The sequence below is a fragment of the Anomaloglossus baeobatrachus genome, chromosome 5 (assembly GCF_048569485.1).
Source record: "Anomaloglossus baeobatrachus isolate aAnoBae1 chromosome 5, aAnoBae1.hap1, whole genome shotgun sequence".
NCBI classification, from domain to species: domain Eukaryota; kingdom Metazoa; phylum Chordata; class Amphibia; order Anura; family Aromobatidae; genus Anomaloglossus; species Anomaloglossus baeobatrachus.
In genome coordinates, this window is record NC_134357.1 from 332409191 (window position 1) to 332429801 (window position 20611).

General features: G+C 42.3%; 1 protein-coding gene across 2 annotated transcripts in view; it reads right to left on the reverse strand.

Annotated features, from left to right (window-relative positions):
- Positions 1 to 5472: 5472 nt before the first annotated feature.
- SRC (SRC proto-oncogene, non-receptor tyrosine kinase) overlaps positions 5473 to 20611 on the reverse strand; it is a 62208-nt gene continuing 47069 nt past the window's right edge. For both annotated transcript variants that reach the window (XM_075349812.1, XM_075349814.1), the window contains 7 exons: positions 15432 to 15581; positions 12103 to 12258; positions 11499 to 11678; positions 11335 to 11411; positions 11078 to 11231; positions 8914 to 9045; positions 5473 to 8837 (listed from right to left, as the gene is read on the reverse strand). In XM_075349812.1, the coding sequence (XP_075205927.1) occupies positions 8629 to 8837; positions 8914 to 9045; positions 11078 to 11231; positions 11335 to 11411; positions 11499 to 11678; positions 12103 to 12258; positions 15432 to 15581 (1058 nt within the window). In that variant the 3' untranslated portion in view covers positions 5473 to 8628. The remainder of the gene's footprint in view (positions 8838 to 8913; positions 9046 to 11077; positions 11232 to 11334; positions 11412 to 11498; positions 11679 to 12102; positions 12259 to 15431; positions 15582 to 20611) is intronic.

A 20611-nucleotide genomic window follows, 5' to 3' on the forward strand; every position in this document is an offset into this window, starting at 1 on the left:
CATGACTCCAATGCCCGCCCATAAACTTAAAGTGACAGGATCCTGCAAAATAACCCATGCGTTTGCATGCGTTTTTTTGCTGTAAAAGCAGGATCCGCTTTTGCAGCAAAAAAACGTTCATGACACATGTTAAAAAAACGTAGTGTGAAAGCAGCCTTATTGTATCATAAAAATTATTAAATGTCTAATGTTCATATTGTACTACAATACATTTTTCACTTAAATATAAGCATTATTCTAAATGTTATTACGGTATTTAGTAAAATATTCAGCACATTCTGCATTGCACTACTGTCCCCAATTTATTATATATTGTCGGAGTCGGTGCATTTTATACCGACTCCAACTCCACCGAAATGAGCTCCGACTCAGACTCCGAAGTCCTGATTTTCCAATACAATTTCTGTATCATAACACTATTGTATTTAAAACTGGCCCACAATCTGAGGCGTTATTGACATCTCTCAAGACCATGACTGATTATAACATGTATATACAGTGTATCCACCCATATCCTACCCACCGCCATTAACTTGAGAATGGCAGCAGCTAAAGGCATAGAAGTGGTAAAGTAACCATGCGCTACGCAATGAAACCACCTATAGCGCCACCTGGTGGAAAACAACGGAGTTAGCATTTTTATCTCGAAAATGGAATGAGATAGAGGAAAAAAAGTAAATTACAAAGTTGTAGGACTTCATTAATTTAATAGAAATCGATGCCTTGCATACAGAAATGCTATGATTAGAACGTGTAAACCTCACAAGGCTGTGGACGTGAAGCGATACCTCATGGAGACCTTCCTACAAGTCATTGGGTATGGTGGCTGTGTGGAGTGGCCTCCATGCTCACCTGACCTGACCCCATTGGACTTCTTTCTGTGAGGTCACATCAAACAGCAGGTGTATGCGATTCCTCCACCAACATTACAGGACCTACGACGACGTATTACAGATGCTTGTGCAAACGTGTCACCTACCATATTGCACAACGTGCAGCAAGATATAGTATGCTGTGCAGATGGACAGAAATTAGGTAGTACCAAAACACATTAATATAAAATAGAAATTCTTCTGCAAATACAATGAAATATTAATAAAACAAAAAAAGTGTTCTATTAAAAAGTTATATGAAAATATAGTTTCATCTGGATGCAAACTCATGAGATAGGTGTGTTAAGGACCTAAAAGAAAGATGTGTAAACCCATGGAGCCATTGGCAACTATGAACTCAAAGTGAACTGTTCTGTATTTTGGGTAGTAAAATGGTATATTAAAGTGTAAAAGAGCAATAAGGAAATGAAATAAATGGGAAGCAAACATGTGATGGTGTGTAAAAAATACATATCGAGATAGGTGTCTATGACCACCAAACCACAGATGGTGGGATCATTGTCTTTGCAGAATAATTTCTATTTTGTATTGTCTTTTGATACTACCTAATTTCTGTCCAATTTTATGCATGTATATTTTTGAATTTCAAATTACTATGTCGGATGAATTTGTTACATGCTTTATTTTTTAAATCCACAAGGCAATATATTGCCTCCATTGTTTAATGTAACCATGTACATGTGTGATTTATCTGAGGAAGGAGGTGTGATCTCTGAAACGCGTAATAAATCACGTTTAACCATTACTGCTGACCATCTTCTTATGACAGCGCGGGAGTCCACTTCTATTTGAAATTTTGCTGCCAAAGCTAGTATATAAGCATTCAGATCTGCTCCTCTGTGCGGGAACTACTTACACAATTCACCACCTGGAGACCTGCTCTTCATAGCGGTTTGCTAGACCTGGTGCTAATGCAATGAGCTGGCAGACAAGTCACGAGTCACATATCATGGGCCCAAGAGCCACATATTGGGGACACCTGACCTAAGCCATTTCATTGCAGCTCTGGCAGTATTTTAGAGTTGCCTGCTGGAAGGTGAACCTACGCTCCCCCCCCCCTCTTACAGTGGTGTTCATAAGTCCTGCATAGACATAAAGAAAACTACATATTTCATACTTCTGCATCTATACAGTGAAACTTGGTGGAACATATGGAACATATATGTTTTTGTAATCCCGCATTGTATGCCATACTCATTTTTAAATGTCCCAAGTGTATAGATTGTTATGATATGTGCATTTTTGATATTTTTTTTACAGCATAACCATACCTACACCAGTACAGTGTGTAGAATGGTGAACAGGTTTCTAAGTTCATTAACATCCAATGCAAGTTCACACAGGCTTAAATTTTACTTTTTAAGATTTATTATGTAATTCAGAGTCCTGAAAAGGGCCTTTTGAGTGCATCTTTAGCTTCTAATACTTTGTCAGCCTTTGCTCTTGAGCACCAACTTGCATCTCTGTGGCATTGAGTGAACAAGCTTCTGCAGATGTTTATGAGTGATAATGTGGTTCCAGGCCTGTATCAGAGCTTCAATCAACTCTCTCTTGGTCCTTGGCTGTTTTTTAGATATCTCTATTGATACCTTGTGCCACAAATTTTCAATTGGATTGAGGTCTGGGGACTGGGCTGGCCAGTCAATAGTAGCCACCTTGTTCTTTTTTTTCCATTCCGTTGCTGTCTTAGTTCTGTGACAAGGAGCATTATCATCCTGGAAGATATAATCCCCTGAAAACAGGTGTTGAGCAGAAGGCAGCATCTTATTAAGGATGTCTATGTTTTTTTTTGCATTAACCATACCCTCCACAATATGAAGCCTTCCAACACCATTGGCTGCCATACAGCCCCAGACCATTACTTTCATCGGATGTTTCACAGAGAAGCTCAAACACTCTGGCTTGTACTCTTCATGTGGAAACCTCACACAAGACTTGCCATCATTTCCTAAAATGTAAAAAGGGCTTTCATCACTAAACAGCACTTTTTCCCACTCCTCCTTCCTCCATTTTGAATATTTCAATGCCCACAGTTTTCGCCTTTGTCTTTGTATGGCTACCATCAATGGCTTCTTTCGGGCCTTGCACCCTCTCAATCCTGCTTCCAAACATCTCTTCCTAACAGTTGATGTTGCTACCTCAATATTGCACTTTTCTTGCCATTCTCGCAGAAGCTGAGGAGCGGTGAGCTTTCCATTGGCAAGGGATGTTCTTATCAGTACTCTATCCTCCCTTTTAGTTGGCTTTCTGGGCCTGTCCTGGGTAATTCCAAGCTGCTTTTGTTTCTGCAAAATTCTTACAACTGTCCTCTGATTACAGCTGACCTTCCTTGCGATCTGGAGGCCAGTATAACCCTCTTCATGTGGCACCACAACTCGCACACGATCCTCCACTGACAAAAATCTGAAGGCTCCCATCATAAAGCTCTACAGTATGATTCACTAGATAGACCTACAGATAAACAAACTAAGCAGCAGATGCAATGTAATGGAATGTGATTGGCTGCCATATCCAGGTTATGATTGGTCACAAGAACCTCATCTGTGATTGGCTAATTTTGGATCAGAAGCTGTACAATATTTAGTTGTGCTTTCAATTCCCATATTGTTGCTATAATTTCATGCAAAACTGCTTCAAAAGCTAAAAATATTACAGAGAGAGAATGCAAAATTGTTTTCTGAACAAAACCATATATAATAGGTCATATTAGCATCGAAGATATTCGACAGAAAACGTTTAAAACCTGAAAAATCAATTTATCCTATGCAGGACTTATGAAAACCACTGTAAGTCTCTAACGTTTTCATCCAGGATTGTCCTGTATTTAGCTCCATCCATTATCCCACCAACTCTGACCTGCTAACCCTGTCCTTGCTGAAAAAAAGCCTGCCCACAGCATGATGCTTCCAACACACTTCCCGGTGGGGATGGTGTTGTCAGGTTGATGTTCAGTTTTAGTTTTCAACCACACATAGCATTTTGCATTTAGCCCAAAAACAGTAGTTTTAGTTTGGTCTCATCTGACCAGACCACCTTATTTCACATTTTAGCTACCGTATATCCCCTTCATGTCTTTTTGCTAATTGCAAACGTAACTTTTTATGGCTTGCTTTCAAAAATGTCTTTCTTCCTGCCACTCAATAAAGACCATGTTTGTGGAATATACCACTAAGGCTGGGGTCACAAGCATATAAAAAATCCGGCTAATTCTCAGCCAGAAAAGTGGGACAATTTCTTCTCACTTATGTGAGCAGTCTGTATGCAAATTTTTTTTATTTATTCAGCAGCTATTGATCTTTTATAGGACCATTTAACATCTTACAGAATTGTAATTTATTTGTAAAACTCAGATGCCATTCTGCTGGTCTGTATGCCATTTGATTTTTTTTTTCCCTCCCATTGTTAGTCCAAGTGCAAAGCTTTTTTTTTTTTTTTTTTTTTTTAATTGGATTGCATTAATATGATTTATATGCTCGTGTGAGGTAGGCTATAGTTGTGCTGTGGACACATTCTCCCACCTGATCTCTGCCGCTCCTCCAGCCCATCGGCCTCTTGGTTGCTTCACTAATTAGTGCTTTCCTTGCTTGGGATATCCGTTGGTGGACAGCCCTATCTTGGCAAGTTTGCAGTTCTGCCATACTTCTTCCATTTGTGGATGATGGATTGAACAGTACTCCGTAAGATATTCAGAGGTTGGCTGTTTTTTTTTTTTTTCTCTCTTTTAGAATCGAACCCTGGTTTACTCTTCTCCACAACTTTATCCCTGCCCTGTCTGGTGTGTTGCTTGGTTTTCATGTTGCTGTTTGATCCCAAATGCTTTCAAAGAAACCTCTGAGGCCTTCACAGAACAGTGGTAGTTATACTGAAAATAACTTGCACACGGGAGGACTCAATTTACTAATTAGGTGACTTCTGGATGCAATTGGTCACTCAGGAACAGATATACTTTAAGTTTCAGAGTACATGGGGCTGAATACAAATACTACACATCATAATTTTCAGAATTAACTTTTAAAAAATATTTAGAAAATCATGTATCATTTCTTCACAAATGCTACTTGGTGTTGGTATAGTCACAGATCTCCTTTAAATTTATTTGCTATTTTTCATCACATTTGACATAGTTACACTATTTGTATGAGCATACAGGTTATAGAATGCTAAAAAAAATCCATACCTGTATGTCTCATATCAGATGGCTTGTTGTGGATAAATCATCTTTTATCACTTTATGTAAATAAGCTCCATAGCCTGCAAGATGTCATTTAAAATAAAAGGTTTACCAGTGTGATGATCACTCTCTGAGCTCAGTACGTGTGATTATAAGGCCGGTGTCCAACTTGCGATTGCCTTGCGTGTATCTCGCGGTGCATCACCCGTCACGGACTCTCACTCTCCTCACAGGAGCAGTTCGGCTGCAGAGATGCATGCACCTGACCCGCTCCTGTGAGGAAAGTGTGAGTCCGTGATGGGTGATGCACCGCGAGATACACGCAAGGCAATCGCAAGTTGGACACCGGCCTAACTGACATTTGCAGGCTCCTGTCAGCTTCAATCTCACAGCCAGAGTTGCAATGTTGTTGCAATGCAGCAGAGCTGTGAGAGCTGCAGCAAGTGTTTGCAAGAAGACCAAGTTAATTTCTCCTGTTCTGTGTTAGTCATTTGGTTCACACTGGTAACGCCCCTTAAAAATAATTTCTGGATGTGGAGTTATCTTCCAGGCAGCATCCGCCCCATAGCCTGGAAGAGCTCATTTACATAAAATGATAAAAGATATGTCCACAACAAGTTATCCGATAAGAGACATACAGTGCCTTGTAAGTCACCATAGCCACCAGTATAATGTCCCCCACAGCCCCCTATCCAGTATGGTCACCACCACAGCTCTTCATATATGTTATGAGGGCCCCCAATACATTATATCCACTACAGCCCCCTATCCAGTATGGGCACCATAGCCACCAGTATAATGTCCACCACAGCCCCCTATCCAGTATGGTCACCACCACAGCTCTTCATATATGTTATGAGGGCCCCCAATACATTATATCCACTACAGCCTGCATTCTGAAAGAAAGTTACTGGTGGAGCAAGGATTTACCATTATAATTAAGACGTTCTTAGGCAGCTGCAGTCTTATGACGTAGAGCAGTTATTTGAGGTCCATGTTACAGCATTACATTTAACAAGAAGGTAGAAGAACCCAAGTGGAGTTTTTCTTTTCTATTGTTCCAGATTTTGAAAGAAAAACACAGCAGTGTCAAATGTACTCAGACCAAGTGCACTTTCATCTTCTGCCAGAAGGTGGAGACAAAGACCAGCTTTTCCATCCCATTATTGCAGAGGTGCCTAGAGCAAGTATGCACAACCTTTTTTGTTCGAGTGCCAAATTTTGTGATTGTGCCACTCTCCCAAAGACCTCCTAAAATTTGAAGGAGGTACAAACAAAAGGTAGAAATATGCCATAATCCTTTTAATGGGGGTTGCTTTTCTTGAACTTTCAATATTGTAGACAAAGAAGGTCCTGTCCTCTGTTCCAATAATTAGCAGTTGGGGAAAAAAAAAAGAAGGAGTCAAGATGACTATACAATGTGCAGCTCTTACAATAGTTTGAGATACTGAACACAGAGGATGGCTGGGGGCCACACAGCATGGCATCGCGGCCGCAAGTTGTGCACCCCTGCTGTAAAGCATACAGCAAGTATCCAATAATACAGACTAGCTCCTGCCGTAAATGTAAAATTTTATAGTGTTACCCAATTTCAAAGAGTTTGCATGGCTAGAAATAAAAACCAGGAGCCACGTGTCCTCCTTTCATCTTTATTTACCGTACCATTATTAAGCATATTATTGCTATGGACATAAAAGCAGTAGTGCCAGTGTTAATAAAGTAAACGGACCAGGTTCTGTCCCCGACAAAGCCATGCCAGTGTGGTACAGCTGCCAGTTGTATTGACCTAAAGTGGAGCTGACAACTGAAACATAAGAGCGGCAGTGAGAACGTGTCAGACAGACGTTCCCTTTAATTCTAGACGTTGAGTGATTCCATGGCATCCTTTATCTAGGTTTAAACATGTTCTGCATGTAAGGGAAAGCCTGGTCCCCATATAGAATAACCCTTCCCTTTCTCAGCAAATGACACTAAAATAAGGAAAAAAAAACACTCCAATACTACAAACAGATCTACATACAGTGTATCCGGGCTAGTATTCACTATACAAAGCTCTCCCCTTGCACTCAAGTGGTATATAACCATTAAAAAACATGTATATACACACATATTTATCAATAATGTAGGCAGAGCTATTAGATTGGCACCTTGGAGGAGGGAACCCTATACCATCTTTTGACCTGCTCAAGGCAGGATTATGGAAAAGCCAGAGCAGGTACGTGTAATGCTGTCACATTCGCCTATCTCCCTCCATGATTGGCAATAAAAATCCCATACCTTTCCCATCCCTGAGAAATTGAAGGACCAACCCATAAAATACTGGCATCGTCCACAGTGTTGACAGTGATATAACACCGGGTCAGTCATGAAGCGCCCATACAACCATACCGAAATGCATCCGTACTAGAATCAAAAGTCCGGTTTAGATTAGGGGAGGATTATAAAGGTTATGCTTGAATTTACGACCAAAAATAAAATTAAATAAAAGGATTCAGGGTTCTGCTCCCAATAAAGTGAAGAAACATCCATGTATGCCAAACGCTGGGCCTGAGGGGCAGTGCATGATCCAGGGGTTCAAAAGGCCAAAAGAACGCCTGTGTCAGACCCTGCGTGAGGTACAACATGGATTAGAGCGCAAAAGGTACACTCCACAAAGTAATTCTACAAGATCCATAAAAGCCGATCTACTAATCTAACAGTTACATAAAGGACAGCTGGGTGATTCCACACCATTTCTTTTCTGAGAGTCTCACACAAAGAAAAACCAAAACACCTACAAGGAAAAAAAAAAAGGAATAAAAATGGCTGCCATGATAGAAATGCTGTATAGAAATTGGAATTGCAAGCGAGTAAGCAGTCCAGGCCTGTTATGAATTTGCCCCTTTTACAGGGTTAGTTACGATACAGTAATTATGGAGGTCTTGTAGTCACTTTATTATCAAAAACGTAGCACAACAGTCTCTCCCAATCTTAAGGATGTATGTGAAGGGTGGAAGACAGAAGTGGGACTTTGGTCCTCGAGATGAGTTTTTAGTATTTTGGAAGACCCCATAACCCTCCCACAACTGAGTATACAAAAAACATGGAATCTGTAGTAATAGAGATCAAAAATCTTGCTCTTTGATGAGTAGATGGTAGGGGAGTGGTGTGCCCTCCTCAGCAAATTATTTACAATGTCTAAATCTTCAGTGACAAGACGAGCAGTTGAGGAATTATCTCCGTATACATCGGGTGGCTGACCCAAGATCTGCTCAAGTCTCTGTCTTATATGGAAGAAATAGATAAATGTATCAGTAGGCAACATGTCAGAAGCAGCCGAGTTTTGTATACATGACCAGAAAGCAATGGAGATCGCAAGGCCCTCTGCAACAGATACAAGATGGACCTCGAATATTATCCGAGCAGAGAGCGCTCCGTCTTCTGTACTGTCCATTTAGTGTCATTAGATCCCTGACAAGAAAACGAACTTCAGGTCTGGGTAGTATTGCATCTGCATCTTGAAGAGGTTGGTCTACCATAACTTGATAGAAAATGATCATGACTTCAGGACAAGCCCCATCTCTCCTAAAGGTTGTCCCCTGGTTGGTACTGGGGTTCAGTGGCAGTGAAATAGTCTTCCAAGAAGGCCTGCAAGTATTCAAATGTTGGGCGCTCCTCTGGGTCTTTTCTCCAGCACTGCAACATCAGATCATGGAGGGACTCTGGACAGTCTGGAGGACATGGCATTCGATACCCACGCTCTACTTGATCTAGTACCTCTCGGTTCACCATTCCTGATGACAAGAATCAATAGATTAGATATCAGAGACTAAAGAGAGAACGGAGCAACATATGTGTGCTCATACTCACCAGGGTATGGAACTCTTCCTTTTGTGGTGAGCTCAGTTAGGAGGATTCCAAAAGACCAGACGTCAGATTTAATGGTGAATCGCCCATATAATGCAGCTTCTGGGGCCGTCCACTTAATGGGAAACTTGGCACCTATCAGACAGAATCATATATATGTAGTTGTTCAGAATCAGGACATATTCATCTATACACCTGTATTACGGATAGAGGTCCTAGAATGAAGACAACACATCGATCACCACAACCGGTCCTCTTCATATACACCACAAACATACTTCCCATATTTAGTAAGAAAGACTTATAAGTCTCCTGCACCATGTATGATGTAACTGTACACTAAAGTCAGATCCTTATACTGCAACCAGCATATCTGGCTTATTTCTGCTATTCCTTGGCATATGTAACATGCATCTGGAACAAACACATTACTGACTCATGTCACCTGAGTCATTTAAAAAAGGAACATAATTAGTACTGCTTCAATGTTTTTTCCCCCATCTCCAGTGCTGGTTCACACATTTTTTTTTTTTGTAATAAAAATATACAGCAAAAACAGTGTTTGTTTTTTTTTTAGTCCCAGAAAAGGTAATGAGATTTCTTAAGTGGCTTATTTTTTCCTTGTAGATTTAAAACAGTTTCCAATCTGTAGCATGTTAATTCTTTCAGCGGTTTCACCCAAACAAATAAGGAAAAAATAAAACCAAAAAACATGTCTGCTGCAAATACATAGCCCAGGTAAGGGTGTGTGCACATATCAGAGTAATGTATTTTTAGAATGAGCTACATTTTTTTTTTTTACCAATGGCTAACTTAAAGGGGTTGTCCCACTAACAAATTTCATTTTAGTCAATAGATTTTGGAATAAAAATAATTTTCACAGTTGAACGTGTTTACATTTTATTTCCTGTGGTGAGATAATCTTATATATGTGCCCCTGCTGTGTACTGTGTAATGGCCGTGTCTGACCGTACAGGAACATGGTCTGATCATACCACAGCTCCTGAATCAATCAGTAACCGCTCTTTGTTTGTATTGGTCCCATCACCTTGTTTATGTCAGGAAAATGGTGGCTAACACAGGACTGAGAGCAATGCAAGTCCAGGAGGAAAATATAGGTTAAAGAGGATGTCCACTACTTGGACAACCCCTACTCATCCCCCTTGTTCTCCCCCATAAAAATAAAGAAGCCTATACTCCCCTCCAATACGGCCACGGTTCCAGCAACGTCTGAAGTCGCGTTCCTGGAGACCGTTTGATATTGTTATGACACCCAGGTCCCGCGACTAATCAGTGCCCGGTCTGTCTCCCTGCCTGTGGACATTTGAGCAGGATCTAAGTGCTGTGCTGACTTCCTGCTCAAATGTCCAAAGGCGGGGTGACGGACAACGACACTGGTCGCAGGACCCTCATGTGATAATGTCACATGGGCCCCGGGAACGCGGCTTCAGACATCACTGGAACTGCGGCCGCACTAGAGATAAGTATAGGCTTATTTATTTTTCCGAGGGACAAACAAGGGGAATGAGTAAGGGTTGTTGAGGTAGTAGACAACCCCTTTTAAAAAAAATAAATAAAATAAATAAATAAATAAATCTTTATGGAGCACCCTGGTGCCATTCAGAAGGGGTAGTCCTGTAATGGACAACCCCTTTAACTTATTTATTGAATTGAGGCAGACCAGCTCTGCCCATAATCACTGGTAGTATGTCTGTTTGAAAGTGACAGTTTGGCAATTCTACATAGCTTACATGTATGGGGAAGATTTCAGACACAATGAAAATATAGAATAGAAATATCAACACCAACAATGGATCAGACACACAAGATTGATCTTTTTCAATAACGACCTTCAAAACTAGCTGATAATCGTGATCCTATAACTTACATAGAAATTAATCAGACTTTGATGTTTACATACATCTATGGATTAATTAAAGACCTATGGCAATGAACCCCTGATCAGTCGGCAGTGTGCATCCAATCTGTTTGTCTTAGTCTTACACTCACTTACAGCGTTGACTAAACAGAAAACAGCGGGCACGGTATAATAATAAAGAATAACCCGCCACTGCAGATAAACAAGCCGTCCTATGCAATTACACACAGTGTGTATATAATTACGAGAAGAATGCAGTAAGTGGTGATTCTGGGTATTTGGAGATACCTTGCCGGGCTGTGTATTCGTTATCTTCAATTAGCCGTGCCAGCCCAAAGTCAGCCACTTTACACACAAGGTTTTCTCCTACTAGGATGTTGGCAGCTCGGAGGTCACGATGCACGTAGTTCATCCGCTCTACATAGGCCATGCCAGATGCAATCTAATACAAAGGGGGAAGGGGAGAAGAAGAAGAAAAAAAAAATAATATGAAGCAGAGGCAAACAGAAGATATTGATTGGCTAATGTGAAGCTACCAGACGTACCTGTGCAGACATGTCTACAAGCTGCGGCAGCCTGAGGTAGCTGCCCATCTCACTCTTCAGGAAGTCTAAGAGGCTGCCTGAAAGCACAGACATTGAGGTATGACAATGGATAAATGCTCTACCACACACCACTGGCCAACATTATGTAATCAGTCAATACCAACCTTTACTCATGTACTCTGTAACAATATAGATAGGCTCTTCCGACACTACCGCATAGAGCTGTACAAGCTTCTCATGCCGTAGTTTTTTCATAACTTGGGCCTCTTGTAGGAACGCCTCAGGGGACATAGTACCAGGCTTGAGCGTCTTTATTGCCACCCGAGTGGTTCCATTCCAAGTACCTAAGAATAATACAAATCTAGTGGTTCAAATGATAGCACTAGATTAAACATCAATCCACATCACATCGAGTAGAAGGCAGAGAAACCCAATGTTTCGACACAAAGATTTTGCATGCCATAGCTTAAAAGGTGGTTCCCATAGATGATGGCGTATAGCTAAGACTTGCTACTACATACTGATTAATAGGGGCTCCAAGTCTGAACCCTAACCAGTCACTAGAATGAACTAACCAGGCCTCTTCAGCATTTTTCCTGCACATTAAGGATCCTAATCAACCACTTAGCCATGACCTGCGGCAAGACAATTCCTGCTCAGAGTCAGATCTGCAAGCGCGGTATGCAAGGAAATATGCTCAGGATCGTGAGGGTCCTGGCAGTCCACTTATGACACACTATATATGCATGCATGAAACCCAGTACTCACCCATCCATACTTCTCCAAAGCATCCCTGCCCCAGTTTTAGCTCAAGACGTAAAGAATCCCTTGGAATTTCCCATGCATCCTTAGCGAGACCCTGAGTCTGGGGCTTTGATGTGGGACACACATTAGTCAGTCGATGACACAAGCCATCTGCATGTTCTAAAAGGCAAGAAGAAAGAAAGAAAGGTAAGCATAACATGTTCTTTATACCACTCTAACACACAAACCTTCCATCCTATCATCTACCTGATAACACAATAGGTTATTATATGTCTCAGTAGGTCATCCCAAATGGACTAGTTATCAAAGCCTACTAAGACCTAAAAGGAATCTTGCAGCAGATCAGAGCCCTCCAAACTGCTGATAAAGCTATTTAGGTCCTATAAAGTCTATTTCAAGGCTAGGTTCACAAATTTTGGTCGTTCTATGCTGCAATTTTGGAACATCATGGTAAAAGAAAATGAATTTACACCTAGTTTTAATGTATCTAGAAGCACTCAAAAAAAAAAAAAATCCAAATGTGCCACATGCAAATTATCAGACAGGTGCTCACTGAAAATTCCTGAGACCCTGACGTGTGGGACCATTCTGGTGTATGGCCGCTATTACCCCTCATCCATTGATTGACAATGCAAATCCTGGCTCCATAATGAAGGGCACATTGCTGCTGCACACACCCAGCCAATCCAATTAATGGCGTAAGGTAGGCATTAGAGCAACTTTACTGTAGGAGACTTGCGGGTTTCAGGAACCCATCACTGACGATTGCCTGCAGATATGCATGCAGCGCTTGCAATGTTGAAACTTCATTTTCACTTTTTCAATGTAATATGGCAATTAACGCAACTCCACAAGACCTGTGTAGAGACGTCCGTAGCTATGCCATAATCTACCATAACTTTTCCATGGCATAGGTTGCGAGTAGTTTTACCAGCGGTTGTCAGTGGGTAATCGAAACGTAAAGCATATAAAGGAAGTGGCAAGCATCGGATGACATCCCTTCTGTCATAATGGTGTTGAGACATAAACAAACACCAAGTGATCAAATTACAAAAACACAAAAAGGGAAAAAAACATCACAAAAGTATGAAGCAATTACCGCCTTACGGCATTTACTTTTATTGTGTCTGGAGCTATGGGGATGGAGGAACAAAAATGTCTTTATGTCCCCTTCAAAAACCACAGAAGACCAAATGGTGCGGTGGAGGAACTTCCCTTTAGATGTGAAATAGCAATGAGCACACATAAAAGACAATAGGGGAAAATAGCTAAACCATGACAACCCACCAGACGTGTTCATGCTGAATGTCATCTTCTCCCTAACACAAGAACAAAGTTTTCAACCTATCATCATATGGGAGGCCTTCCATCCCCTGTAGTAATCTAGTTGCCCGCCTTTGAACTGACTCTAACTTCTGAATGTCCTTTTTAAAATATGGAGCGCAAAACTGGATCCCATATTCCAGATGTGGCCTTACAAGTGATTTATAGAGGGGTAACAATACATTGGGATCACGGGATCTAATCTCTCTTTTTATACACCCTAAAATCTTGTTTGCTTTAGCAGCTGCTGCTTGACATTGAGTGCTGCTGCTCAGCTTATTTGTAATGAGAATACCCAAGTCCTTCTCCTGTTCTGTAGTCCCGAGTTTACTTCCATTTAATGTATACATAGTTATAGGATTACTCCGTCCTAGGTACAATACTCTACATTTATCAACATTAAATCTCATTTTAAAAGTGTCTGCACATTCTGACATCTTATCTAGATCGTTTTGTAATATTGTACTAGCAAGGTTAGTTAAAAAAAAAAAAACATAACAAAACACAAAAACAGCTATGTAGGATATTAAAAATGTGCCTTCATAGTATTATGTTACAAACCGATCTGGATAAGATGTCAAAATGGGCAGACACTATGCGGTGGAATGCAGGTCCTCGCGCTCCACTACACTGCATCCAAACTTCTCCTGTCGGCCGCAAGCAATCAGTATCGTGTGTGTGAGTGAGTGTACACCCGCGAACTGATGTGCAATTGTGTGTGCGATCTGATGTGGTTGTGAGATCTGTTGTGTGTGGGTGTGCGTTCCACCGCAGGTCCTTGATGCATTCCACTCCAGGTCCTCCCGTTCGATGTCTGGTGAGTATGACTGCAGGGTCTTCTGTCTTCTCTCTTTTGGGGGTGTCTGCTTTCTACCATGAAGTGTCCTGCAGTAGCTGTATCTTTTTTAGCTGCATGGCCACTTCATTATTGAACCGTGACTAGAACTTAGTTTCTGGGTAGGGCTTATATTTAAGGCTTATGCCGAAAATCCCTGCTAGGGCTTATTTTCAGAGAAACATGATATTTTTTACATCATGACCTATACTAAATAAATCTTGCAATGTTCACATTGGCCACTAAACCCAAAACTAGTCTCACACTTCCTGTTTTCAGCACAAGGGCTATACAAGACTAACTCATGGATTTCTACAGGACAGCTTTCTGGGCTCAATGTGCTCAGGGCAAAGGTCACTGAAGAAAGTAGTTAAGCAGTGACCATCACCTGGTGTGAATGGTGGATACTGTACTATCACCTGTATATACAAGTGTTACCTTTCATTGTAATCATTTCTGTGATAATAACGAGACTGCTGAAAAGTTTTAGAACTTCTCATTTTTTTCCCCCAAATGGAGACGGTTATATGTAAAATTTAACAGAATACCCAAAAATTCAAAAACAAAAACGTGATTTAAGCAATAGATTTTCATTATGACACATTCCCTTTAAAAGGGGTATTCCCATCTTCAAGATCCTATTCCAATATGTAATAGGTGTAATGAGAATATCAGCAAAAACCTCCAGTTATAAATGCAGAATAGTTCTCCTGATATAGCAATGTCTCTTACCTCATGTGCAGGGCATTGCAGCTTAGGTATCCATGGTTACATGCACTCATATTGGCAGTTAGTTACATGGCACTCATGGCAGTTAGTTACTTGTGGTAGTAACCATGTGGTAGTAACCATGGATACCCAAGCTGCAATACCTTGCACATGAGGTAAGAGACATGGCTATATCAAGAGAACTATACTACATTGAAGGCATTTGCTATTATTAATTATTAGTATTATTATTATACCTACTATATATTGGGATAGGATCTTGGAGATGGGATGTCTTCAAGTTGGTTAGTGACCATTTTGATCATTTATATGACTACAAATCGCACCAGAATTCTTGCACATTTAGTACATCTTCCCCAATGTGTTTTTCTAGCCTACATATTAGGCAATCTGCTTTTCTACCCTCTGTTCCCACTTATGCCCCAAGTTGCCATGCTGGTCTTACTGCTGTAATAAGCCACCAGTTGCTGAAGATTGCTGAACTGCGTTCGAGACGTAATATAGAAACCACCACTGTCCAGTTTCCGGATCTTGTAATGTTTCACGTTTAGACCACGGTTGGGATCATAGTCGGAGACAGAGAGGCAGTAGGCACCTGCAGATACAAGAATATGCCACATGTGAAAACAAAAAAGTATAAATCGGACAGGTCAATACAGAAGATAAGTGCTCAGAGATTGTGACATAACAAAACATCCCAAGTATCACACTTATTTTTTTAACCATTGGGTTGTCACCTCGTCATCACCAGTCACACTATGTAATCAAGGCACAGAGCATACATATAGTCTTCAGCACTCGCCTCCTCACACCACAAAAGAAAATAATAACAAACCACTTGTTTTAAGAGCTTCAATCAGAAACTCTGCTTCAGCATTACTCCGAGGAGAGGCCAACATAACTGGGACCTCGGCCAAATACATTGTCTGTGAGCACTGGGACCCCGATAGTGGGAACCCACCCCTGACTTACAAAGTTCAAGCAGTTTGCAATCCAGCTAAGAGTCACTATTTGTATACGTCTCATCCTCACACAGGGAAAAGTTCCACCGCTGCCGCAAAATCTAATGTATATTCTTGTTTTACTGATTAAAATAAGCATAATCTGGCCACTTTCTACCTTGTGACAGGTATTCTCTTAGGAGTACTTTGCACACTACGACATCGCAGGTGCAATGTCGGTGGGGTCATATCGAAAGTGACGCACATCCGGCGTCGTCGATATCGCAGTATGTGAATCCTTTTACAAACAATTAACGAGCGCAAAATTGTCGTTATCGTATGATCGATGTAGGGTCCGACATTTGCATAATTTCGCAGCAGCGATGGTACGATGTAGTTCCTCCGGCAGCACACATTGCTGTGTATGAAGCCGCAGGAGTGAGGAACATCGCCTTACCTGCGTCCCGGCTGCAATGCGGAAGGAAGAAGGTGGGTGGGATGTTTACGTCCCGTTTATCTCCGCCCCTCCGCTTCTATTGGCCGCCTGCCGTGTGACGTCGCACGACCCGCCCCCTTAGGAAGGAGGCGGGTCACCGGCCAGAGCGACGTCGCAGGGCAGGTAAGTGCATGTGAAGCTGCCGTAGCGATAATGTTCGCTACGCCAGCTATCACAAGATATCGCTGCTGCGACGGGGGCGGGGAATATCGCGCTCGGCATCGCAGCATCGGCTTGCGATGGCGTAGTGTGCAAAGTACCCCTTAGGCTACGTTCCCACAAGGAATATGTGGTGAGTTTTTGATATGCAGATTTTCTGCAGGATTTTGTCATCATTTAGGTTGAGTTTTTTCATTGCGTTTATTTTTTACATCCATTTTTATGACATGTGTGACACTGCAGTTTTTGTCTCTTTGATCTGCTGTATCATAAATAAAGCAGCTTTGTTTTTTGGTTTTCTTTTTGGTTTTTGATACTTCCTAGTATTTGGCTTTGACAAAACTTAATTGACACAGTTATGTGCGGATTACATGAATTTTTAGTATGTTGTTTTCAGGAACTTAATTTTAAGGGGTTGTCTAATAGCAAGCTATCCTCTACCAGTTTTCAAAAAACAGAAGTTCGCATACCCGGTCTTCACGCCATTCATGATCACTGGGACAACTGGAAATAGCGCAATGCTCTACTCCACATTCTCAGATACTCAAACAGACAATTAATGGAGGAGAGGCGGAACAAGCTGAACAATCTATATTCAAGATGGGACTCTACAAAATACCGTTCTTGAGATCACCGGGGTCCCAGTGGTTGGAACCTCCACAAATCAGGAAGAATTATCCCTTATCTTATGTAAAGAAGAAAACCCCATTAAAGGCCCCGTCACACTAAGCAACATCGCTAGCAACATCGCTGCTAACGAACAACTTTTGTGACGTTGCTAGCGATGTTGCTGTGTGTGACATCCAGCAACAACCTGGCCCCTGCTGTGAGGTCGTTGGTTGTTGCTGAATGTCCTGGGCCATTTTTTAGTTGTTGCTGTCCTGCTGTGAAGCACAGATCGCTGTGTGTGACAGCGACAGAGCAACAACTAAATGTGCAGGCAGCAGGAGCCGGCTTCTGCGGAGGCTGGTAACCAATGTAAACATCGGGTAACCAAGAAGCCCTGTCCTTGGTTACCCGATATTTACCTTTGATACTAGCCTCCTCCGCTCTCACTGTCAGTGCCGGCTCCTGCTCTGTGCACATGTAGCTGCAGCACACATCGGGTTAATTAACCCGATGTGTGCTGTAACTAGGAGAGCAAGGAGCCAGCGCTAAGCATTGTGCGCTGCTCCCTGCTCTGTGCACATTTAGCTGCAGCACACATCGGGTTAATTAACCCGATGTGTGCTGTAACTAGGAGAGCAAGGAGCCAGCGCTAAGCATTGTGCGCTGCTCCCTGCTCTGTGCACATTTAGCTGCAGCACACATCGGGTTAATTAACCCGATGTGTGCTGTAACTAGGAGAGCAAGGAGCCAGCGCTAAGCGGTGTGCGCTGCTCCCTGCTCTCTGCACATGTAGCTGCAGCACACATCGGGTAATTAACCCGATGTGTGCTGTAACTAGGAGAGCAGGGAGCCAGCGCTCAGTGTGCGCTGCTCCCTGCACGTGTAGCTCCGTGCAGTGGTAACCAAGGTAAATATCGGGTTGGTTACCTGATATTTACCTTAGTTACCAAGCGCAGCATCTTCCACGCGGCGCTACTGGCTGGGGGCTGGTCACTGGTTGCTGGTGAGCTCACCAGCAACTCGTGTAGCCACGCTCCAGCGATCCCTGCCAGGTCAGGTTGCTGGTGGGATCGCTGGAGCGTCGCAGTGTGACATCTCACCAGCAACCTCCTAGCAACTTACCAGCGTTCCCTATCGTTGTTGGGATCGCTGGTAAGTTGCTTAGTGTGACTGGACCTTAACAGTGTCTTATGGACATTGTGGGATTTTAGACTGGGTTCACTTTTTCTCCCTCACAAACCATTAACCTCAAATGATATGTGAAACTCATGCGCGCGCGCACACACACACACACACACACACACACACACACACACACACACACACACACACACACACACACACACACACACACACACACACACACACACACACACACACACACACACACACACACACACCTCCAAAACATAATATCAATAAAGTCATCAGAAACCGAGCAGATTTTATATTGTCATTCACACATTGTTACTTGCTGCAATATAATAACATGAACACATAGGTTTTTGGATTATTGGGGCTCCCCATCTAATGGCTCTTTCACACATCCGGTTTTTGCAGTCCGGCACGATCCGGTGAAAAACTGTACCCGTCGCATCAGTTTTTTTTCCATGCATTCCTTCTGTTTTTTTTGACGGATTTGTTGCGATACTGCGCATGTTCAGTTAAAAAAAACAGATCAGTCATTGGATTCCGTCATATGCTGGATAACGGATCCGGCGCATATATGATTCCGTTATACAACATGCGGACAGCGCCGGATCCGGTGGTGTCTGGTTTTTTGCCGGAGATAAAAAAAAAACGTTAAAGGCTGCGTCCTTTCCGGCAGCCGGACAAAAATTTCCGGCGGACACTGCATGCAACGCAAGGCCATCCGGCGCGAATACGAGTCTATGGGGAATAAATCAGATCCGACGCCGGATCCGTTTTATCTGCAATTTGCCCGACTGTGCCTGACGGCGAAAAACGGATGCGTGAAAGCAGCCTAAAATTTCCTTATAAGACGTAGGGAGTCTGAATACTAGAGGTAACCAACATAAATATGGGGAGAACATAAAAACTCCTTGCTGATATTTCCTTGGTGGGATTTAAGCCCAGGACCACACTGAGCCCCCATACTGCCCATTGCATTGTGCATTGCCCCTCATAACGTGCTTGCTGTAACAGGGTTATGGAATTTTCTTTAGAATCATATGGCTAGAACTAAAGGAAACGCTGTGCATCTCTCCTCACTGATGCATTTCCATCTATATAATAATAATACACTGGATATATTATCTATATTATAAGAGTGGAATGTCTACACGCATCTCATTCATTACAGCCATTTTCACTCCTTAATTGCTTTCCAAAATGTGTTCATCTGTTGCTCACATGGCCCGGATTTTTGGGCTATTACTCCGATTATTTATGAGGTTTTTTGTTATTGTGATGTTCCCACACAGTGAGAGCGAGAGTCAGAAAGATTTAGTGCGTGTGAAAAGCAGAATAAAAATGTATTGTGACAAATGCAGTAAAATGGTATGTAGTGAAGAACGGCCCACATAGATACTCAGGAGGGACAGAGATGTTGGGTGCGCACTGTCAGATCTACTGCCCTTCTAAGAGGAGACATCAAAGTAAAATAGGGTAACAGCGTGAGACAGTGCCGAGACTACTGAAGAATCAGACCAAACAAACGGTTGTGCGAGGATTTGAGGAAATAGCCGGTGGCTTCATGTCAGCCTCAGCCTCCCGTAACTGCACCATGAAAAGAAATATATTAGGGCTGAAACTACACAGCATCTCCCCCTAGCTCCATGCACAAGAGGGAAAAGGGAAAGTGGAGCCCTGAGGCCGCAAGCAAACACATCGCTTCTAGTTGCTACGGGTAACATGGATATTCATCTCACTGACCCACTTACTGCAGCTCCCCCCCTCCTATACGAAATGTGCCCCCACCCCGCTCTGCCAGAGGCAGACCTGACAGAAGGGTGGTGAGGAGAGAGAAGCCGAGGAGGAGATGTGTAAAGGAGTGAAGGAGGAACCAGAGATTACACATCACCAGTTCTACACATTACTCCATGCATTTATCACAGCTGACCCATCTCTTCCCCAACCCCGCTCCTTCTCTACCCCTTACCTCACACACAACCTGCTCTGTTCCAATTTAACAATATAAAAAAACAAAATATATAGTGCTACTTGTCCTATAGTACAAGTAACACTGGGGTTCAGTCACAGTCCTTATCACAGATGAAAAGGCAGAAGGAGCATTTGCGCTATTGTGTGAGAACGCTCGTTTCACAATCTTTCCTTGTAAGCAGGCTACCGATCACCCAATGAGCGAGTAAAACACTGTTTCACTGTGTGAAGTGATCTTTTGGTAGCGGAAAAGATCTCCGTTCTTGGGGGTACATCAACCTGTATATAGAGGATGCT